General features: G+C 32.3%; 1 protein-coding gene across 8 annotated transcripts in view; it reads left to right on the top strand.

Moving 5' to 3' along the window:
- The window catches only part of LOC112453783 (metabotropic glutamate receptor 2-like), a 120607-nt gene that overhangs the window by 59918 nt on the left and 35440 nt on the right, over nt 1-25249 (top strand). For 2 of the 8 annotated variants that reach the window (XM_025014717.1, XM_025014716.1), the window contains exon 2: nt 3538-4438. The exons of 3 other annotated variants lie outside the window; for them this stretch is intronic. In XM_025014717.1, the coding sequence (XP_024870485.1) occupies nt 3883-4438 (556 nt within the window). In that variant the 5' untranslated portion in view covers nt 3538-3882. Of the gene's footprint in view, nt 1-1976; nt 3219-3537; nt 4439-25249 lie in introns of those variants that run through there. 3 more of the 8 variants (XM_025014719.1, XM_025014721.1, XM_025014720.1) reach the window with 3 other exon arrangements.

Here is a 25249-nt window from a genome sequence, read left to right as displayed (position 1 = left end):
TTGTTTTGTTATAATTCACTACGACACACCCTGCGATCTTTATTTACAATAAAAAAATTATATCGAGAAACATATTACAACCATCTTACTTTAACATGTATGTCCTTGGATAACTTCGAACGTTATCGCGTCGTCGTGTAATCTCAAGTAAATTACTTCCCCGAACCTTGATCAGGACATAATCTAACTTTTCTGCAAAATCACATCGTTAAAAATTCCAAATGCGTGAAGTACGTATCAACCGAAGTTACGGCTAAGTAACTTTGTCTTCCTCTCCAAATAGAAACTTTAGGAAATACGATCCAGAATCCTATTGAGATTTGAGCAATTTACGGCGACAGTTTGAGTAAGATGTAAATTGTCCATTATATTTCATCTAGTTCTAAGCCGAATTGTGCGGTCGCTTTGTGACATATTTGATACAAGTTCAATGAAGATCCTTGCCGCACTTTGGCCCGAATACGGTGAATCATCAATTAATTGGATGGTTTGCAATTACGATTAACTCCGTTGCTTAATTAGCCGCGGTATAGCTGATAGGTTTGAAAATTATCACGACTTTATGATCTATTTTATTCTTTGTCTATCTAATTTAATAATCAATTACGCATAAGACAATCACAAATAACGATAAATATATTAAAGAATAAATAATCTTAAATAAAATCATTTCAAAACAGTAACGATTAGATGAAATGTGTTTTGTATATTGGTAAGCAAATTTAATTATTATGTAACTTTCACGTTGTGAGAAACGTGCCATATCGTATACTATTGCATGACATTAATAGTCGTCCATTTAATGATTATACATATATAAGCATACTAAATTATATTAATTACCATAAATATAGATTAGAACAACAGAAGAATGATATTATTATATATAATATGCATATGAATATCGACTACTCTATAAAACGTAAATAATTAATCATATCTAAAACTAATAGACTTTGTAGAGACTTTGTAGAGACCGTAGGAGCAAAATTATTATATTGTTTCTATTGTTTGTTAATACTGTTTTCTCTTTTTCTTCTTTTTAGTTATTCGCTCATTATGTACTGCTTTACTCTTTGTGTCGTGCAACATTTTATAAAATTGCGCGCGCGCGCGTTATTGCTAACAATCACCGATCCCGACTCGTGATTGCGTGTTAAACCAACGGTGAAAATCAATTGATTTGACGAGCAGATGTTTGCAATCATCAGCGTAAATTTAGCATCCGAAAAACGGCACACCGTTAATAAACAGACGAGGGGCTCCTATCACCGTCGGCAAAATCGACTTTCCCGTACCTATATATACGCTTCGACATCACTACCGAACTGTTGTATACTATTTCGTAATTTATACGATATTCATCGCGACACCGTACATTATGGAATTTTCAGGTTAAAAATAACATTACTCGTACAAAATATTATTAGAAAGAATTGAAGAGATGCAGGAAGTAAAGAGTGTAGGAAGATAAATGCATTTGCATAAATTCTCAATTAATAATAATAATATCTATACTGTTATCATTTGATAATAACAAGAGAATTATTAACTTTTCACTAATAATAATATAGAAATTACATAAATTCTGGTGTTCATAAAAATAATTGATTACGCTATTTGTAAAATTTATAATCAAAATATTATAATTTGCGTTTATATCATAAAATGATTGTTATTACTGGTATAATTCATTAAAATAATGAAGAAAATTGCTGAAAATTGCGATTAAAACAGATATACAGAATGTGTAATGAATTATTACACCTTTTCTCTTAACAGATGCTTTCATAGATACATCTTAATTGATAAATTGTTTCTCTTCAGAGAGAACCAATATATAAAACTAGATCAAATATAAAACTTGTACTATCTGTTAAAATATCATAAATTTTAATTAACACGAATTTTTCTTTATCACAATATCAGAATATCAGAATACCAAATAACTATGTAATTGAGCCATAAAATTTTCGTCAGAAAAATCTATTCTAAATTCATCAAATTTATCTGATTGTGAGAGAAACTCTGCACGATTTATAATGCAACTTCTATCTCCAACTTTTGATTGCAATCATCTCTCTCTTCCTCTTTTTCGCTATACACGTACAATACCGATCACGTAGGGACAGGGAGCAACAGGTCGTCTAGAACCGACACTTGGTCATGTTCCTATTGAACGTTCATAGAGATCATAGAGCATTCCCTGTAAGTAATAATGCATATCCGCGTGCAGAAAGAAATTGTGCAAAAGCATTCCAACACGGTGCAGCGCAGCCATCAAACTTCCGTCGGAGTTTGAGTCGCGCAACAGGTATACATTCAGCAACAACGAATTACAGCCGACCTCGGTCCGTCGATTCTGACGATCGTTCGGCAAGCCGGGAAGTTCCCCAGGAACAACGCAACTTCCAGCGACGTAGCCACGTCGAAGTTTTTAATTACACGAAACCCGGGGTCGTTATCGACGCGCGACCGCACGCCCGTGCTCGCACATCTGCAATTTCTCGGCCATGCAACGCGGCGCTTCGTGACCGAGCAATTTAAACTTGTGGCTTGCACGATACCACCTGCGGGTTCGAAGCTCGGAAGACCTATCAAAATACCCGATAGCAGAGTCGTCGCCAATCTGATGGCGTTAGATAATGATTGTCTATATAGATACGATGTGTACTCAGTTCATTTCGCTATTGTTAAATGTATATTGTTTTTAACGCATAAATCCGTATTTTGCCTTCTATACAGAAGAGCATAATAACACGTTCAAAGGTGTTTTGTTGTTTATGTATGCTTAATATTAATCACGAAATCAATAAAAGAAGCATCAGTTACACACATTTGCCCGTAAAATACTTTAATATCCAATTAAGCATAAAACGTTAAAACAAAGCAAAAGGGTGTTAAACGTAATAGGTCATAAATATTATTTTTTTTTCCGAGAATCAAAGGGGAAGATGATAAATTATGAGAACAACGGTAAGATCCAGGTCAGCGATAAATCTGTTCCAACTTTTACGCGTAAATGACGCCGTTTAAATCGACAAATTTTTCGACGAGTAAACTCACAGTTAACGCGCCATATTTCATTCTTTAGTCTTTACGTAAAAAAGTTGAAAAATTGTGATAGCCTAGAGGTCGCAAAATGTGCAACACCGGGAAAGACAGGTCCTGTATAATAAAAGCAAATGGGAGATTACGTGAGCATCGTGGCGACACATGTATGTTGTCCCTCTGTACTTTCAAGCTCTCCTCTTACATTAGCATATTGGTAGCATATGTCGCGACATATCGTTCCTCAGGAAACTACATGCCTTCCGCGTAAATCTCAAGATGCGCCTCAATTATAATTGTAAAGCTTATAAATTTTATTTCCAATTAAGTTGGTAATCGTGGATATTTTTTCGTCATCTTGCCCTCTCCCAGTATTGTTAATTAAATATTTTACATACATCAATATACATATATTTTTTTAGAATCTAAAAATATTAATTTAATAAATTATGATTTATTTTTCAATATAATATCTTTATCTTAAAGTGTCATCGAATTGAAAGTAGCATGGCGCAACATTCCACTTGTGAATCAGTTGCTGCTCACTTCTGATATACGTCATACATATGAAATACGAAAAGCGAGATCAATCGAATCCCCCTCAATCCGCGCTGGCACATCCTTTCCGTCGATCGTGCGCAAGGCCTCCGATCTTCCGTTCGAAGCTGATATCGCTCTTCCGTTCATATTGCCAAGGAAGAGTAGGGACGTAAATCATCGTGAATTCAAAGCCCGAGGCGGACAAGCGAAAGCTACGGCAACATCGAATTCAACAACGTGCCGGAAACCCGAAACTAGTAACAAACAACATAATTTACCGATTATGACGTCATGAAGTTTCTGCTTCTGGCACTATTGAGCTGCATCTGCTCGGCCGACGATCGACGCTTCACGTCTATCAAACAATGGGCCAGAAAGATCGACATCTCGAAGACTGACAATATCACGCCCATACCGTTATTGAACAAATATGTGGATTTGATGACGGACACCGTGAGGCTACGTCACCATGATGATCGCATGAGTATACGTTTGAGTCATTTTCGCGATGAACTACATCATCCGATTAGACATCGACGTCACCAATTTCGATCGATGGAACCGAACGGTCTGGTCCATGACTTTAGCTGGCCAATAAAAAAGGAAGCGGTGGTCGAAGGTGATCTCGTGCTGGGTGGGTTGATGATGGTTCACGAGAGGGAGGACACCTTTACGTGCGGACCCGTGATGCCTCAGGGAGGTGTACAAGCGTTAGAGGCAATGCTCTACACCTTGGATATCCTCAATCAACGAGAAATTGTTCCGGGAGTTAAGATCGGGGCGCACATACTCGATGACTGCGACAAGGATACGTACGGTCTTGAAATGGCGGTAGATTTCATCAAGGGTACGTACTCGTAGATTTATTGAAACTTAATGGCGAGCTCTTTATTACTTCGTATATAATTAATTGTTCTCGAACGAAAGGAAACAGCAAGTTGAGAATGATCTTTTAAGATCGCGTATTTTCATCTTTACGTTATTATCTTTCTATTCAACGATCGTTCATAAAAATTATCAAATATCAGAATTCATCGTTTATTACTTATTGTGAGATGCATTACAAATTCAATAAATAACACGTATTTATTGAATATGTGAACTTGTTTAATATGTGAACTTATTCATCGTTTGTGGATCGCTCTCTAATTAATACAGTACTCAAGAGAAAACCCGTACTCTCTTTATAAGGCTGCACTCATATATGTCAATGTGTGATGGAACATAAATTTCTCATCAAAGTTGATGTTCGATGCTAACAACACATATTATCAGTACACTATTACGTGAATAGTATTCAGTGAAATCATTCACGTTTCGTCATTGTCTCGTGCAAAACAACATGTCATCAATAATGATGTTTAATAACAGGTTAATATTATAATACCGCAATAAGCTCTCTTTTCGTTGGCCATTCATAATGCTATAAAATGCCATGCATTAGAATAATTTGATACTAAAATTTATTGTGTACTAAACGTATTTTTTTTACTCAGATTTTCAGAAATTATTAGAAATAGTAATAGATTCGAAAAATATAACTATATATAGATACTAAAATAAAGTTATATGTGTTAATTGATAAAGTTTCAATCAGATTAATAAAGTTGAATAAATTGGATGTCGATATCCGAAATATATCACGTATTAATTTCTCATATATATCTTTCAAGTCTATTAAAGAAGATCAAATGTTCGTTATTGTGATAAACGCGAATCAATTAATCTCTAGAAAAATTAATTACAAATCTATAAAACAATTATAAAGACATCGTATCTGAAAAATGAAGATCGGATTACACGATTAGATCAGACAGTCACGTTTCATAATACAAGTACGTGGCAATTAAGACCGTTAATTCTTATATAAAGCCGGATTTTTCTATATTTATATTGCATATTGCTGTAGCAAAAACAGAGATATAGTATGAATATCTAAGTTACTGCTAAGGACGATTCAGACGAAATTAACTTAGCACAAGTACTGAATATTTAGTCAGCGCCTTTACGAGCTCATAGAGAGCGATTTTTTAAAAATTCTCTTTCCGAGATGAATTTAAATAAAAATTCTCGCCCGCGGTTTTTTCAGGGTAGTCCTCTCTCTTCTTGCACGTAAAAAAGAGAGACGTGACTTCCGAATGACGTAAGGATGACTGCTAAAAAATCAAGCAGCGGAAAGCGAGTCGAAGCTCGCAGCCATCCGTTGATTCTAAGCGGTGGAGTAGAAAATCCTAGTTCGGTTTATGAATTTCAATGCACTCCGGGAGATAAAATGTCATGTCTCCTGCGTGAGATATACGTAAGCACGTGGACAATTTTATTCACAACAGCTAATCGTTTGAAAACTTGACTGCTCTTGGCGTAAGGATTATGCATGACGTATATCGAATTGGTCTCGCAGGAAATACGTAAAATTTGTAATACGTGAAGTCAAATGCTCTGCATATTCGACAGTTACGACAAACATGACCGACATATGCGTAAAAGGTTACGAGTACAGTTTGAAAAACTCACTTAAAAATTGCGCAGAAGGGCACTATATTTCTATCTTAATGCGTGATATATATGGCTATCCACAGTTAGCTCTACTTTATAGTGCTCTATTTATTTCTCCGCGCTACTCGTTAATTATTTTTCTTTACTACATTTACCGCGCGACGCACATTCTTAATTCTACTTCCGTCCTACTTCCCTAACGTAGCATGATCAAAAATGTTTTTGCTACAGGCTTACAAGATCATACATCTCCATAGATATCTGTTTATCCCACTTGAAGCAGCAAAAGATAAGAGAAAATTACAATCTTCATTAAAAGTAATTTTTTTAATTATTAAAAGTTAGCTAAATTATTTTAAAAAAATAATTTTGCAATAAAAATTAGCATTCCTATAATCGTTAAGTTTCTAATGAACGTATTATGCTAATACTAATTTGTATACTCGATTATTACTTAATTTACTAATTTTTATATTATGATAATTTCTAGGATGTTTTGTGTATCAGCAAAAAATAGTTAATGGTCTTCATCATTTGCTAATAAGTTTGCTGAATGTAGTTAAATGAAATGAACTTAAATTTGATCACATTATATGTAAAAATAGAAAAGTTATTTATATACGTGTCTCCACTTTTTCCAATTATATGTTCCAATTATAACTATTATATTCAATTTTAAGTGTACCTTACAGATTCCAAAGCGTTGTAATCTTTTGGGTTGAAAATTTGAATATCCTTTTACTCCCGTTTTTCATTAAAACACAGCATGCGCGATATTTCAGAGGACATGCATCACAATTTGCAACGTTCATTGCATACGGATAGCTTTCAAAAGAAAAAAAAAGAAAAATATGATCTATCTGGTACAAAATGAAAAACGTATGATATATACATTCGAACAAAAATGTTCAATTTAAACGCTAATTTGGAAGAACAAATTAACTTCGCAACTACTTACGATTCGTGCAAATGATCAAAAGTTTGGCGCAGACGATGTATATCACGATGTATACGCACATATGCATTATTCATATTTAAAAGAGATGCCAATAGGTACCATAACAGATTTTTCCTTAAAGTTTTATTTGTCATTATTTATGTATTTTATGCGTTAATTAAATACAGGAAAGTCTCAGTCATAATAAAAAATGGTGCAATTCAATTCAGTCGTAAATAATTATAATTCAATGATCAAAGAAAAATAAATGTAACGATTATAAGAGTTTATTTTCACATTATGCGCAATAAATTTAAATTAATTTGAAACTAATTACAGTAAATAATGTATATTAGCGCGTCAGTTATGGTTTTGACGTGTAATTTTAGAATTAAAAATTGCACAGTGCATTAGCGCATATTAGTACAGCATACAGCGCATAAATTTAAATGACTGTTTAATTTAGTATTCGCTCACTCTTTTGCTATAATGAGAAAAAGTAGTAGCCCCTGATTCTACTTCATAGATGCCCTGTCTTTATGATCCTAGTTATTAAATTTTGTTACAGAACGACTTGGCACGACTCCATTATACGGACGATATAATCTTGACGTTAATAAATACGGAGTGAAAACGTACACCCGGGTTGTATTAGCTGTATAAATTTGAAGGAGATCCGGGATTACATAAGCACGAGTTAGGGTTGCCACAATGGATAATTATACCTCGGAAACTTTACACCGTTGTCTGAAAGAAATCGTCATTCTTAGTAGATCTTATCCTCACAATAACGTTGGGAGACCGCGAAAATTTTCTCCGATATTTCGTGTCCGTCTGTGCCGCGAGTTTAAAGTTTCAATGCGTACTTTGTTGTTACGGGAAAACGAATTATTATCATCAGTTATCTATGTCATGACGATACAAAACTTTTTAGCTGACAATTTTAACAGTTCGAGATCACAGCAGAGCAACTTGCCATCGGGGTTGAAATTTCTCACAATATTTATTATGTTCCTATATACCTTTTGTCTCCTACAAAATTGCAAGATCCGCGAATGAGAACTATTTAATCCTTTCATTTTTAGAAATTTCTCTATTTGGAAAAAAACTCTAGTTAAATAAAAATATAGTTATGTGAATTAATCACAAGTACTCGCGTATAATTGTGAAGATTGTTTCTAGTGTTTCTATACAGTCACACAGCGTTGTCAACGTTCATTTATTATCTTGTATTTTATTTCATTATCCTTCTCGACAATTTTGTCATCGCATGCGTACAAAATTTAGAGAACATTCAATATCAATAAATAAAATAAATTCAAAGCAATAAAATTGAGATAGGTAAAAAATAAGATCACATTTCAAAGTCGTACGAACAGTCGAAAAAATCACTGTCTAAAAAATAGGATTCTTTGTCATCAATATTTGTCATTTTTTTATCTCCTCTGAACAAAAGACAGCGACCGCACGTGTTCGACTCCTTTGACATCCATTCACGTTAGATATTCGATCGCATAAATTTCGGCAACCCGCATTACGATCCGTGATCACGATAGACGTCGACAGACGAGACGGGAAGAAATGGGTGATAACAAATGGTTCAATGTACCTTCTTACGTGATGACTTTCATCGATGTATGAAATAAAATAAGGAAATAAAATAACTTCTGTCATAATTAAATCACCTAATATAATGCAATGCATATATTTTTCTATAAATAATAAATGTATTGTAATAAATTAAACAGAACAAGTGAAATTACATATCTTTTTCCGTCAATTTTCTTTCTATATATTAATTTAATATGTTTTATGTGTTAACTACAATATAATATAAATATAAATAAAATGCGTATCTAATAAAATGCGTAACAAATTTTTAAGTTACTGATTTATTTTATGAAATTATGCTGTTTATTCATAAAATATACGTTTATCCACTTCTTCATTTATATCTTATTTACAGTGTTCTTTGTGACAACTTTCCTGGCCATTTTCACCATTTGAAACAGAAATAATTAATAATCCCTTAATTTAATTAAAACGCTCGAACAAAGGAAATTATGAAATCGACTTTAATTTCCGCGCATACGTGAGATGTGATACTATTATAACACTTATGTGTGGTTATCAAAGCATCGCTCTCCTTTAAATAACATTCAGCAAAAATGATTCCGGTGTAGTTTGTGACTTCCATTCGCTATCTGCAAATTATATGCACTCACGAAACACACGTCTTTTACCGTTCTTGTGGAAATTTATCCAATTTTATCTGATTGTATCCAGCGACAAGATAAAAGTATCTTTGATTTGAAGAAAAAGAGGACAAAAAAGGAAAAGAAAGAAAGAGGACAAGAAGTCGTAGGGAGATTTTGGGGTTTACGTCAGTTATCGTTTACTACGACAGCCTCTCGGTGAATTAAGGAAACCGCAGTTAAACCAACTGGTGAAATATATATCCGCAGTTTCAGGGGACATTCCAAGATGGCACCGATGGGAGCTTTTGCTCTATTTTATCAATTCGACCCTCGGGGGCTAGCCGCACCGCGGAAAAAGCGACCAACATAGCTTGCTATTTCGCACATGAGACCATCGAACGATTAACCTATCTCAAAAGCATTCATGAAAAAGTTGAATCAGCACGTACAATTTATTCGTCGGAAAAACGATGAATATGCAGATAGCATATTTTTTAGGCTTCAAATTGAGCAGAAATGATAAAGTATTATCATAAGTTATTTCGCGCTATTTAATAGATGTAACCGAACCTATTATACAAAAATATATGCATAAGATGATTATTTTTTATCGATTTATTATAATAGTATATTGATATAACTGAAAATTTTTAATTAAATCCTATGTACGATATACTTAAAACTGTAAATATAATAAAATAAATTGTACAAAATGGAATTCCTTCGAACTTTTTTAATCTCCACGGAATGTAAAGTTTCGAGCTCATTAAAATTTCCCATTTTACACAGCAATAAATTACGCTGGGTAATGCATAAAGAAAACGAACAAATTGATAACCAACAAACGAGAGTGGACGTCATGTCAATTTTTTTTATTCGTTCATTAAAATAAATCTTGTGGTAGAGAGATTGCAATCACTTAATAAGTAATAAGTTATTTCTTCTTCTAATTTTTTTAGAACACTAACTTTTATTTCCTCTTTTACTCTTATCTTATTGATTATTATTGTGCTTTATATAAAGCGTTAGCATTGTCAACATTGTTTTATCAGGAGGTAATAACACGTACGTTTCAACAATAAAACAAAAAATATCCGAAAGCTACAAAATGTGGGAAGCTTTACAAAAATTGCACAAAAACTTTAATTCGTACCACATTCATAAATTAAACACTGTAATGAATTTTTTTACCATCGAATAAGTACGAATAACCAGATCTCAAATTAAATCAAGTATCAAAGAAGAAATTATAGAATCTCAAATTTTAATTAATAAATTAGTACTATTTAATGTCAAGTATATAAATAATATTAATTAAAATTAATTAAAATAATTACTTTAATATATGTGCATACTTCTGATAAAATAATTCGCGAACTTTATTGTACGACGATGTTATAAAACATTTTAGATTCAGATTCAATTCGCACTTATCTCAAGCATAGAATTTCACTGGTCCGGCAAAAGTCCCGATAAACATACGCCGATAACCGGAAAGAGCTCTCCCGTTAGGGCACTCGTGTGGAAGGAACGTGGTAAAACTGTAGTCCACGCGACGCGTACCAACGTCCCGGCAGTTATTCGTTGCCCACAGAATTGCTTCCGCTCCGTGAGATATGCGCGTTATCTCCATAAACGAACGATATTGCAAAAAATAGCATTTCACTTTATCTCAAAAGGGGAGGACAAAGTACCAAAACGTACGGCAGTTAAAAATATACGCGCATTCCGCAAAAAAGCACGCGTATGCAATTTGTAGAAATATTCCCTGCCAGATTTTCGGACGCTTTGCAATTCACATTGTTGATACGCATTGTATTAAATGATATATCCTCGGGAAACAATTTCGATTGTACCTGAGGGAATGGCTGACAATGTTTCGTTAAAAACCGGCAAAAATCGATTTCACCTTGCTTGCTGCCTGGCGCGAAGTGACAACCGTTCATGTTTTTTTTTTTTTATAAAATTGCAATAGAAAAATTGAGGTTGACAATGTACTCGTTAAAAATACTCATTTTACAGATGTTCATCAATGCAATTTTGCGCAATGAGTAAGTTACAATGCTACGTTCAACATGAAAAAAAGAGTAATATCTTTTCCAATTAAATATAAATGTTGGCTAAAAACTAACAAAGCTAATTGAAGTTCAGAATACAGCAATATTTATGATATTGCAATTTACGTTATTTACTTAAAAATGTATCACTCCGCATAATGTCATAATTGTATAATTATTAAAATCCATTTACATGTGATTGTGATAATTTATTTAAATATTACGAAAATGTCCGTTTGAAAACATAATAAAGGTAAAAAATCGATCGTTATATCTGAATCCGAATTAATCTTACACGCTGATACGAAACACGCTACTAAAATTAAAACCTTAGTACCTCCGGTCGTCTTCCTTTTTTATCAAGACAGAAAAAACAGTTCAAATATTACATCTCTGCAGAACGTATGATTTAAACTCACCGATCTCATGAAATTTTATCTCAAAAGTTTAATCGGGAGCTTTTCACGTTGATAACGAGAAAACTAACCGCGATCCGCGATTAGAAGCAGACACGTCAGACACGCAGCACGAAATGTAGAAAATTAGAAACATAATAAAAGTATAGTGTTTTCTTTGATCTTTAAAACGAACACACAATCCCCTTCGACGTCACGATATAGCTGCTTCGGACACATCACATTTCAAACATCGCGGAATCATCGAACACTGTCACAAGAGGAATAACATGCAAAATCTCCAAGATTTCCACGATATTTCATTGCGCAATGTTCCATTTTGTCTCAAAAAAAAAAAAAAAAAACTACGACTTGTTTTATAGCAGTATATTGTGTATCATAAAAAAACTAAGCAACTTTTTGCGCATAATTTCTTGTAAAGAAGAATTCGTTTTCTCGTTATACACTGTACTTTATACATATTTTTTGCAATACCGATGAGCTCAAGCAGAATAATACAATGTTTCTTTAAAAAAAGAAAACATAGTCAATAAAATTAAACAAAGAGTACTCGTTAGTTTTCTCCGTCCACTCAGCAATTCTGCGAACAAAGACGGAAAAAGGAAAAAGGAAAGGACTTCACTTCGAAGAGTTACCTTAGAAACGACGCGTCTCGTGTGACGCCCCAAGTCACAGTAGGCTCTCTTTTCTAACTCTCTATTATATTGGTTCTTTTTTGTCAAGAGGGTCAATATCGGAAATCTGTAAGTTCTGTCAAACTGATAAAAATACTATCACATGTTTTCATTCACGTATCACTTTCAACAACAATAATTCAAAAATTTTATATGGCTCAACAACGGATCTCTATCTATGTACAATGTAACATTTTGTCAAAACTATGAAATATATGTAGATCAGAGAATCAAACATACGAAGTCGCAGAACAATTTTTTTAGATAACAATATAGCACAATTTTTTTAGATAACAATTTTAGCTCAATAAAGCAGTGATCGATCAGGTATTTAGACACTGCTCGATTTCATATGTACCTACTGTAAAAAGATGCTACAATTTCTTTCTTATACAAAACATAGCATTGATAGCTTCAATCAATTGTAACTCACATATTGTAATATCTTGCTATATATAATTTCTTGTATTGTAACAATATCTTTTTATTATTTAAAATATTAAATGAGAAATTGAATACAATAACATTGCGTAAATAACGTAAGTAGCTTACATACGTCTGAAAGAATAAATTTGAAGTTTAAAACCTTCATTATTTAAGATAAAAGAGCAAAAAATCAGGACATATATTACTATTCATAATATTCAGGATTTTGCCGTATATAGGAGAGAAAGAGTATTTAAAAATAAAATTTATGTAATAGTATAATATAAGTCGACTTATGCTATTATTACGTCCAATTCCTCACATGTTGTACCATTATCCCGATTATAATTCCAACGTAAATCTGTATTTGATGTGAGGATATAAACCTGTTCGAACAACTGTATGTGTATTATAAAGTTATTACGGTTTCTGCTTATTCTGCAAAATTGTATACGTAACAGAATTATTCGGGTTACATAAACGAAATTAAATGCAGCTTCGGCCATAATTTCTGCAGTACTATTCAGTCATTAATTTCATATCCGATTAGCTCAAATCGAAAAATGATATCCTTCTCTGGACATTCACATATTTATAAATTGTAAAATAATGTCGAGTAATATAATTTACCAACTTGTGAGATCGCGTAAATTTAGTTTTGCAACTTGTTTATATCTTTTTACGTGTAGAATCATTATTACTTTCATCACCTTATTGGTAATAAAAATTAGTGATTTTAAATTTGTGCACTTTTTTTCTTGCAATATACATTGATCAATAATAAAGAAATATTTTAAAACATAAAATGCCCGTCACGTTTCGTGATATAGAAGATATCTCCTTTAATTCCTTATTGCGCTCAAGACGCAACTCGAAGACTAGTCTGCTTCGTTCGCGTTTTCAATAGCTACTTGAATACCCGGGGTTTTTGCGATGCAGAACGTTTTGAGAACCGATCCGACTCTCAAAATACAAGAGAAGTCACTTTCTCGAGTGAAATCTTTAAAGAATAGTTGAAATTCACCTTTTGGAATTATCTCACGATAGTGCGAGGATACGTTAGCGGTAATAATAATTTAGATATTAAATTGAATAAGTAACTATTTATTCCAAATTTAATTTATATTTTGAAAAACTGCCGATTTTTATACAAGTATATTTCTTTATCATATATATTTAGAATAAATAAATATAATTGATGTTAATAAATATTGAATTTCATTTTTATAACTAAAAATTCCTGTCACATCACGTTAAGTTAAACTAAATTTTATTTTTTCATTTTTACTCGTGGAATGTTTTCATTTAATATTAAAAATTAAATAATCTTTAAATAATTTCTTTATAAATGGCAAGAAAATCGCTAGTATACCCTCTACATGCTCATTATAATTATTTCTAAATTTATTTTAAAATTTTTAACAAGGTATCCAAAAGTAAAGCAGCGTTTTACAATAACTCTACAAAAAGTTCACTCGTACTCTGCTTGCGTTTAGTCAATAAATAAAATATGACAACGTGCAATATTTCTGCAGCTACCTCATATTTTATTGGCAGCCATGAAATATTATAGACGTAGATATGAAGCTAGAATAACAAGTGCAATTTTGTAGTTTTTAAACGTGTCAATAATATCCAACATTTTTATAAAAACTGTTAGAAAAAAAACCTATATCTTAATAACGTTCCAGATTTTTTTATAACGCACTTTTATGTACATTCTGATATTTCTCTTTTAATTTTATTTTATACATATGTATGCATTTATGCATGTACGCATGTATGCATGTATATACGTATATGCATACATGGTGCATAGGTGAAAAGTGAGACAGTATATTTATATGAGTTTTTGTTCAGTATTACTATAAATACTATAGCAAAAGATTTTCAATTTTTATCAATTCTACATAGATTTTTATTTTATCTATTCTACATAAATATATCAATTTCTCACTCCTCGATCTGAGAAAGAACACTCAAAGATGTCAAGAGACTCGCATAACTCATTTCAAAATGATTAAATAGAAACTCATTTCTTATTTCTGTAATGATATCCTCTTTTAAAATAATCGCCTTTGTTATCGGAGCTGAGTCAAAAAAGGAAAACTTCTTTTGTCGAAGAAAGCTTCTTGTCACGCTGTTCTTTTCTGTTCGTTCAGCTATCCTAGTCCCACGGGTTTACATCTAGCAAAACACCTATCACGTAACAAAAACGAAATAAACTTTCGTACCATCCTGCTCTTATTTAAAACTTCTTTTACTTTTAACTTGTACGTTCACAGAATTTGATAGTGGAGCATTGCTTGATAGAATATAGTTCAAATTAATTATAAAGAGCCAAAGAAGAAAAAGTTCTTCTCTTTATTTGTATTTTATTTTAACAGAATTTGTAGGAAAAAAAAATCTTAATTAAAAACTAAATTAAAGCCGGTTATTAAGACACCTCTGCATATTTCATATTACGCATCAGGTTGCTTTAATTACCGATACGTTTCTCAATATAAACAGGTTAAATTGATAATTTTAATATCATTGGAGATGGAACGGCCGGAGAATTCGAGTAATAATGAGAGAATGTTCCACATCGCAATAGGGGGACGAAATTCCGCGTTAAATAATAATCCGACGTATTTTCTAATTATTTCGACCATCCAATTTATATATGAATATTGTCAGCTGTTAATTTTCGAATAATGCGCTTTGTCTTTTTTTTTTATAAAAAAAAGAGAATATTTAATTACATAAGCACATACACACCATACACGAGACTCAATTTTCACCAAAAAATGGTCAGTTTTAGAACTGACATATTATCGAATATAACTGTTAGACATTTAGCCGTTTCACAACATTATATAATTGTTTAATTCATGATATCGCAATATTAAATTTCGTACCGAAGTAATACGAGATTTGATATCATGAGAGGGTATCTTAAATAAACTCGTATCGCTACTGTATCATACGTGACTGTATCGCTAAAACAAAAACAGTGTGTAAGATAAAAAACCCATTTCAGATGTTAGTAGTGATGAATAGTAACGAGAACATTTCAGGCCAACGACCGCGACCGGTTCGGTTCGTTCGTGCTCAAAGATAGTAATAGGAAATGAGAGATAATTTTGATCTGACCATCGCGCATCGGTGGAAGGTAGATATTCTCTACTCCTTTTGATCGAAGAACTCCTGTAGAGGTGATCGTAAGCGCGGAGTTCCGAATGATACGTTATCTCGATCGCGTTATTAGATTGCTCATTGAACGCCGTAATCTTTCTGTGTTCCTTCACATATATTAACTAAGTTCCTAGGTAACATACCTACGTCAAAATGACATCAAAAACTGACGATTACTGGTCCAGTGATGTCAGATGACCAAATAATACCTAATTTAAAACGTCTTTTTGTGTCTTTATAATGTTACAAAAACATCATAATATCGTGAGTTTTAAATTATTTTTATAAATAAATGTTTTATAAGATAATTGAAAATATAAGAATGTCTGCAACAAATCCTTGATCAAAAATTGAGTTTAAATTTTTTCAAGTAATAAATAATTGTTTCTATTGTTACATGTCTCGCATTGCGCAATGCGTAAGTTACTGCTTTTGATTAACAATATTTTGTATTAAATAAATCTTAGCAATATTTTGTATTAAATACTTTTATTTTTATTATAACTTCAAACTTTATATTTTTATTTTTTTACTTAATATAAATGTTTGGGTCATTTTTATTTTTGGTTATCTTCCGACCAAATTTTGACGCATGCCTGCTAGCTGAGTTAGCACGCGAGTAAAAACGCGATTATAAAAACTTGCGACGTGTTTATTTTTACAAATCCCGCTTGCAGAATAAAATCTTATAAGTTCCAATGTTTGAACTGTCATTTTAAATAAAACATTTCAGTGTGAAATCTTCAGAGTGAAAAATATAAATTTTCGATATCGTTCAATACGCTTTCAAATAGATTCGGAACGTTTCATAAATCTTAACAGGCTTGTGACTTTATCGAATTTTCGATTGAGTTCAAGTTGAGTAATGCGAATACTATCGGTTACACTATATGTAATACTCTTTCAATATCGTTATTTAAATTAAACACATTTCGCATTAAAATCTTTTAAACATGATGCAGATTAATAAAATTGCCGCCTAGATTTATTCTTACGGATACTGTGAATATTCGTAATGCGACGAAGTCCCAAACGACCTGATTTTCTAAAACGAGGAACATGGAAATCGAGGGGATTGTTTTTTTAGTCCCGGAAGTGCAAATTGATCGAGAGTCGATGACGAAAGATGTGATTTCCACGTTCGCAGGTTACACGCGATAGTAACAAAGAATCGACACTGTCGTACCGGCAATCCAATTTTCGGATCTCGGCAACAGCAGAAAAACGAATAAGAGTGCGAAAGAGGATCACTTTTGTGCAGAGGCCAAGCACACCCAATTCTCACCACTGAAATAAACGAATTCATGCGTAAATTCACGTCGCGTTCTACTGGATTTAATTTATACCGGACCAAAGGATCGACAGACAATTCATTTCTCCACTCGTAGTTTTCATATCTTTCTTTCTCTCACTACCTTCATTCTCGCGCGTACGTATATTATTCGCGATTCTCCACACGCAAGTAATATTGTACGACGTCGATTCATCAGCGATAATCACGGGCGAATATTTGGAATGTCAGGAACAAATATTCCCGCCCTTCCGTACGCACACACACACACAAAGAAAGAGACTCCGATATCCATCAAAATATGAAGAAAGTAATGTCTCAAAAACATATACTGCATATATCTCGCGTCATTTTTATATTGCTGAATGTATATCTAACTGTAACAATAGTCGATATATTTGAACAAATTAAAAGGATTTCTAAATTTTTTAATAACTACACATATATAAAAAATTAAAATATGTCTATATAAGATGCTTAAATAATGTCAAATAAATGTTTATCAATAGACACTTCCTCCGCAAAATTCTTGATAAAGATACCTATTAGCTAATTAAGGTAAATGTTACAATCTATCGATATTCAAATGCAACGTTCGCTCGAGATAAGATTCAAATTCGAGATCATTTAGCGTGCACAGTCAGCACCTTCGGGTTGTAATTCGCAATGCAGTACCATTCGTGGTCACATCAATGTAATGGAATATCGAGTTGCCTTTCCGATGCAATTCCATTTTCTCGCCGATACGAATTCCTTACTTTCACATGTACGGCAACCTGACGTCGGTTTGCATCTGTACGTGTCACACAACGAACTTCATTCAACGCGGCTCGCGTATATTGATAATAAAAGCTGCGCTTTCGAATCGCGGGTAATCTGAGGTATACGACGCAAAGCCATAATTTATACTTAATTTTTATTGTATCACACCACTTCTCGTTATCGATAAAAAAAGAAGACTGTATAAAGAAACGATAAAATGTACCGCAAAGTACCGAAGCGTATGTATATTATAAAATATTTATTAGACCATGAATATAGATTACAATTGTAGATGTAAAGAGAAACCAAAATCTTTCTTGTATCCTAATTATCAGCAAAAACCAATATGCAGAAACATTATTTCACACGATTTCGAATATCATTTGCGGCTGTAATAAGGAAAACCAATTCTTGAACTCGATTGTTGAGACGGCTGTCGAAATGCGTGACGATGAATCGTCGAAGCGATCCGATAAATGCCAAGTTTCACCATGTGGCACATCGAGCTCTCATCGAGACACGTTTTATCGTGGTTAGTAATTCGAAGCGCACGCCCGACCTATAACAGCTACTACTACTCGCGACTGAGGCATTCCCATAGGAATATAACTCCTACCACTAGGTGGATGCGCCTCACGCTCGTACATTAACGCGTATTTACGTCCGCTCCCGCCGCGATCACATCGTGCCGGTTTGCAAACGTGCCGGTCGAAAACGATTCGTTTCAGCCCTTACCGAGTATCTGCCGAGGAATCCTAATCGCGCGGGGGTTATTCAATTACACCGCAGTCCTCATTACTTCTCCAGAAACAAGAGAGATGCTTATAAACATTTTTAATTTATTCTACAATCGAGAAATTGTAAGTACGTTCGCGTGTTATACAACGCAAAGCCGTGCATATCTCCCAGTATCAGCTTTTTAATGTTAATTAAAATTAAGATTATACAAAGTAACTAATGAATTAAAGTGCTTTAGAATAATGTATAAACTAATATTATTTATGACAAGCGCGTGTGAGTTAATTCGAGTACCGATATTATAGAATCGTATAATCTGACTATATAGCGAAATACAAACTGCAAATTTAATTCCAGTAATGAACTGTGTAACTAGTCTATGTGCGATAAACTTTATGAGACACATATGCCCGTTTCGCTAATAAAATTTACTTTATATTGCGTGCAAAATGGAAAAATAATTGATACAAATAATTGAAAATATCTCGGAAAATATATTAATATTTTGATTATATATTGGAAAGTATTGATCTCTCAATAATTTTCTTTCTGTAATTAAAACGAATACAACTATACTGTATAATATTTAATATTTTTTTCAAAATGTTCAAGATTCGCACCCTTTATTTCTTTATTATAAATAATAATACCGATTATCGTTGTCAATAATTGCCTGAGGAGTGATCGCAGCTCTTCACAAGAAGCAATAACTTTCCAAAGCCTTTAAATTCCTTCGTAAATTGAGTTACAATTCTCGCGCATGTTGTTCTGCAGAAAAGAAGGGGTAAACTTTGTCAAGCCATTTGCATAACAAAGCTAAGGAAATTGAATTAAAATTCATTCACGTAATAGTTACGTAAATTAGAGAAGTTCTAACAAAACATGAAACTAATTTCTGTGAAAACATTTCTTTATTTCATTCTAATAAATATAACTTTTAATAGCACTTTTTATTTTATTATTTCGACTATTTATTGCGAACAATTAATAAATCAATAAATCGACAGTTTATATATGGCATTCATTAGACTTGGGCGTATGATGAGATGTATAATACATGTCTGATAAACGACTATGTTGATTTGTAAAGTTGTATATTCGGTTCGAGACGTGGGCCGGAATTACAACACTCTCTGAATTTACTTCCTTTGTCATTATTCTGAAGAAAGTTCTAACAAAGATAGGAGAATGTCGCAGCATTTACACTAACAAGATTCGCTGTTTACCGAGCAGTGTAGCATACACCCGGCCTTATGAGTTAACGAGCTCGACTCTCATAAAAGATACAGCTGTTACTCGCCTATTCTTATTAACCAGATATAGAATGCTGCGTTCTACTTCATCATTTATTTACAAAAAGTTGTTAAGAGCTTAGCTTTGTTATAAATTCTTAAGCTTTCGCCGTTGTTTTCTGCGAATATTTTTTGTTATCCCTTTAAATCAGATAATTTGTATAAGTATTATTATTTGTTTCAATACAATAGGAAAATTATTTCAGTGATTTTATAGCAAATTAGAATTATAATAATGAATTTAGATTTCATTACTCAAATTGTTAATTAAATTTTGTGTCCTGTAGTGGATATTTCATTATATCATATGTACTACCTCATATTTAAAACATTACTTATTTACATAAACTTGGATAAAATACATATTTCCTAAATAATATCTCATTTCTATATTGTTAAACTAACAATATAGAAATCGCTAATAATAATATTGTTAGGTACATTTTAAATGTTTGCGAGATTTTATGACATATGCATAAATTCGCAATAGCGAACAGTTGCTAAGCACTCACTATCAAACTTGTCATATTTACGTGGCTATGTGGTATTCACATCTGCTTTAAGGAATATTTTTAGGATAAACAGATCACTGTCACTCTGCACCGCGCACCGTGAAATGGTTGTCGTAGTGTTGTGGTTTGCGTGCTCAAAACACGTTTGAGTTACCACAACGTGTGCGCAGACCATTTTTCCTTGACATACGTATCTCTTTTTCCCATTTTTTTTTTCAAGAGTGTAACACCAGAATTATTTCGTCGTTATAGTAGTTTTATTACATGTATCCTTTTTCACATTTGCACGATAAAAAGATTTTGCATGAGAGACAAAGTTAATAAAATATATTTTATTTTATATATCGCGCATCTGTTAATTCTAATTAATTCAATTATATCCGAATATTGCACTAGGTTCTTTTGAATAAAATAAATTATCTAGCACAATATTAAATGTAAACTTTATTAATTAGAAACTTGACTTTCTATATATGAAAATGTTATTTGCAATTGGGAGCAAAACAGTCGACAGTTCAACAATAAATTCCAAATTAGAATTCTACCACTCTAGAATTCGTTTCCCTTTTTACGAGCTTGTCAGAGAGAACGCAATTTGGAAGCAACTCTCTGATTCTACTTTAGATCAATCACGACTTTCTTTCTCATTGAAGTTTAAAGTTATAAACCTTGACCAAGGTATCCTCTATATCGGTCAAAGTAACTTCGGAGACAAAACATAATACGGAAGTATCCGTGCAGATTTCGTAATTTGCTCGAGTGTCAAAGAAAGGTATAAGGACAAAAAGATTAAAGCAGCTGCTACGCTAGACGACGGCTACAAACACGACGATTATCACGCGCGAAAGAATTAAAGACGTCTTTTGACTCTGGTTACCAAGAAATAAATATCGATCAGAGAATTAATCGACTGCCATTGTTAACTTTCCTTTACAAATCGGAATCTATAATGACCATGCACATCTATAGTAATCAATGCGAAACAAAAGAATCAAGAAATAGAAATCTCAGGACAAAGTAAGTTAAGAAATAATTAATTTGATATTTGTTTGTAACCTTATACGTAACCTTGTAAGTTTTGTAATTAATCCTCACTCTACGAATCACAAAAGAATAACGAAATTTTATTTGGAAACTTTTAAACATGTTTGACAAATAACTACTCGGCAGAAATGACGAAATTATTTCGTTTTCGCAGGATAAAAAATTCTATTTGCCGACCGTATTGCATTCGCTATTAGCATATTATTGGAGAAAATTATTAGGCTAAAACATGACAGAGCAACCATGTGCGTGATAATTGCATTGATAATTATAAATTTGAGGTAATATGCACACAAGCGTAATAATCTAGATGGGCCATATGATATTTTCTTCTGTCACACAAAATATTATCATCAATAAAAATAGTTCTTTATAATTAAAGCAATAACAATAAGATATGTAATTATTGTTACAGGTATAAAATAAATTATTATTTCTTGTAAAATTATTATAAGCTTATAATAAATAATATCTTTTATCAATTGGATAAAAACATAATATTTAAAAATGCAATTCTAAAAATTCTAGTAAAATGAAATTATTCAAAAACTTGTAACTTTAGAATCAATGTAAACTTTAGAAGAATGTATATAATTATAAAATGGATTTGGTGGATTTCTGATAAATATCGATCACACTCGATCGATCGACTACCGATATAATACAAAACGCCAAATATTCCGTCGATATTTAAATAATATCCATTTGTCAACAAGATGCATTATCAATTTGCTTGTGGCGATGTACTAATTAACGTGACGCTAATTAGAGATTATCATATATCTAATGATACACAGTTACTAGTTAGGAAACTTGTTTGCATTAATTATCAATAATAGTTGATATTACAACAACGTATGCCTCATCTAGAGTAAAAAAAAATCATGGAATCTATTTCGTGCTAAATGATAAACTAACAAATATCGCCTTAACTCAAATCATGAGATATATACCCGTTTAACCAAATACAAAAAAATAAAAGTGACATACTCTTAGACGCTGTGATAAATATTTATAAAAAGTTGATTTCTTAAATATTTATACTTCATATAAATATAATAATAAAGAGATTTTAATTTCTAAAAGATATGTAAAAGCATACATTATTTGCAATAACAAAAATATATATTACTGTTATCAATCTGATCCCATTTTATGCAATCGTAGTATAAAAAGTATAATAATAATAAAATTAATGACATGTGAGTACTTCATATATCTAAATAAAGTATTTTTTCCCTTTGCAATTTATTTCGTCCTATCATTTATATACTTTTTAGAACGTTTCTTCTTTCCGTAACAAGATATTAATTAGAAGTTCTTACGTAATAAATCGAAGGAAAAGAACACTTTTAAATGTTGAAAATTTTCCGTCGACAATTCTACATTTTCCAGAAAGAGAAACAACTTGTACTGTGAAAGAGGCAATACGATAAATTTCGCAAAAACTTAGTCCGTCTCTCTATCAAGATCGAGATCGAATGGGCTCTAACATGAAACGAGCATCGAGAATATTTCACCAGGTAGGGTGTAGGTTTCATCGATCGTTTCTTGAATTACTTGTTGCGAGGGCGATTGTGCTGCGAGCCACAGACTCCCTCTTTCGCTTCGTTACATCAAAATTGGACGAGTTTCCTCGTTTCATCGGTTCGCTGATTCACTCCTTCCTTTCTTAGCTCATTTTTCAATTGACGCAAAACGGCGTAAAAATAAAAAGTTGAAATTCTCTCTCACTTTCGTCCATCTTTTTTAAAACGCGAAAAAATAGAAATATCTTCTGCATTATTTGTCAAGTAATATCGTTAAATTTACGTTATTTATATTGATTATATGTATATTACCTAAATTCTTTTCTCCTCCAAGAAAAAAGATAAAAAGATACCAAAAGCACGCATTGTAAAAAAACTATCATAAAAAGACACTACTTTTATGTATTTAAAATTCAAGAAACATTTTACAATTTTTGTTTAAATTTGTTTTTCTTGCTAAAGTAATGGTATTACAAAATCGCAACTGGGAATAAAAAATTATATAACGCTATAAAATACAATTCTTTCATTGTCCTACGCGCGCACTTTAATATTGAAAACATACGTCCAATAATTTTTGTATAAATTTTATCGCGGTGCGAGGTAACGAGATACCATAAAATAAATAAAGATATGAAACATTGAATAGTCAAAAATTAAATTCATCCCCGAAGTACGAAAACTCTTTCAAATAATCATAGAGACGATGCTCGCATAACAGCCATTTAAGTTTTCCGATTATTTCCAAGTAGCGTAGCTATTCACAGAGGGTATTTCTGTTCGTGACACGCCGTTTTCTCTCTATTAAAGTACTCGAATCAAATGGGCTTGCTGCATGTGGCCGCAATGGGAGGCAATCCTGATCTTATCTTCCAGAGCGGAAAGTGTCTTGGGAATCGAAGCATGTGTCGGTAAACTGATTTCTTGAGTGCACCCCGGGTAGAGTGACTTGATTGTTTACAAAGTCGTAAATGTTTCTTGAATTCTATAGTATAAAACAAGGTACGTGCAAAAACTTCCATAATGCAATTAAGAATATTTCTTGATTATGCAGTAAAATTAAATCAGTAATATTTATGAGTATCTCTCTCCTATATATATTTCACATAATAAATTATTATAAGTTACATTTAAATCATAAAATAAAATTTTCGAGATTTTTATGAGACACACATGTCAATTTCTGTTATATGGATTAATTACTATTAATTACTATTAATTACTTATTACATTTTTAAAGAGCAATTAATTGTTAAAATAATTTCGCGTTCAACAAATAAAAAGAATGCCAAAAACTACGCTTTAAATTTTCTCATACTAATAATATTACATAATTATTTAGTCAATATAAGTTTACTCTTATTTGATGAAAACTATTTGTTCAGCATAAAGCATGATGCTCAAGGAAGATCGAATTTCTCTCGTCGCAGGAATATTTGCTTTCGAATCTCTGGCAAAAGGAAATGCGGAATATGCATGTATGGCGCACAGGTATTGAACTTGCATAGCTGTGGGTGCTAATTAGCGGCATGCTTGTTATTTGATTCAATGCATTTTACCTCGTTCGAAGATATCACGGTATAGCCCACAATAATTAAATTTCAGTAATTTAACAAGATAAATTTAATAATTTAGCAACTTAAAAAATACAAGATAATTTTGTCTTTTGTCTTTTTCAAAGTTGCTAAATTATTGAAGTCATTTTGCTGAAATATTTTATTTTGTAAAATTACTGCAGAGTTCAATTTGTATGTTGATTTCACGATAATTATCGTCATTATAAATTGCAAATTGCTGTCATTTTGATGTTCGCGGTTGTCGCTGATGTTGATTGTGTCACGGTGACAGAGTAATTCCGCGCTATGGTTTCCGTCTTACCAAACTGTGCAAATATACCAACTATATATGTATGCACGAAATATATATTGAGATTATACTAGAACAGCACAGCGCCAGAAATTTACATACGGGGATGAGTTATTTATACAGAATTTAAATATAGTAAATATAATCATGCTTCTTCATCAAAACTTAGGAGAGATTTAATCAGAAAGAAAACACTATTCAAATAAAAGATTAAAAGGTTAAAGTATTATATTGTATTTATAT

This window comes from Temnothorax curvispinosus, unplaced genomic scaffold, assembly GCF_003070985.1.
Source record: "Temnothorax curvispinosus isolate PA1 unplaced genomic scaffold, ASM307098v1 QBEX01004686.1, whole genome shotgun sequence".
NCBI classification, from domain to species: Eukaryota; Metazoa; Arthropoda; class Insecta; order Hymenoptera; family Formicidae; genus Temnothorax; species Temnothorax curvispinosus.
The sequence above is the reverse complement of the archived record's forward strand: the minus strand, read 5'-3'. Positions and strand labels throughout refer to the sequence as shown.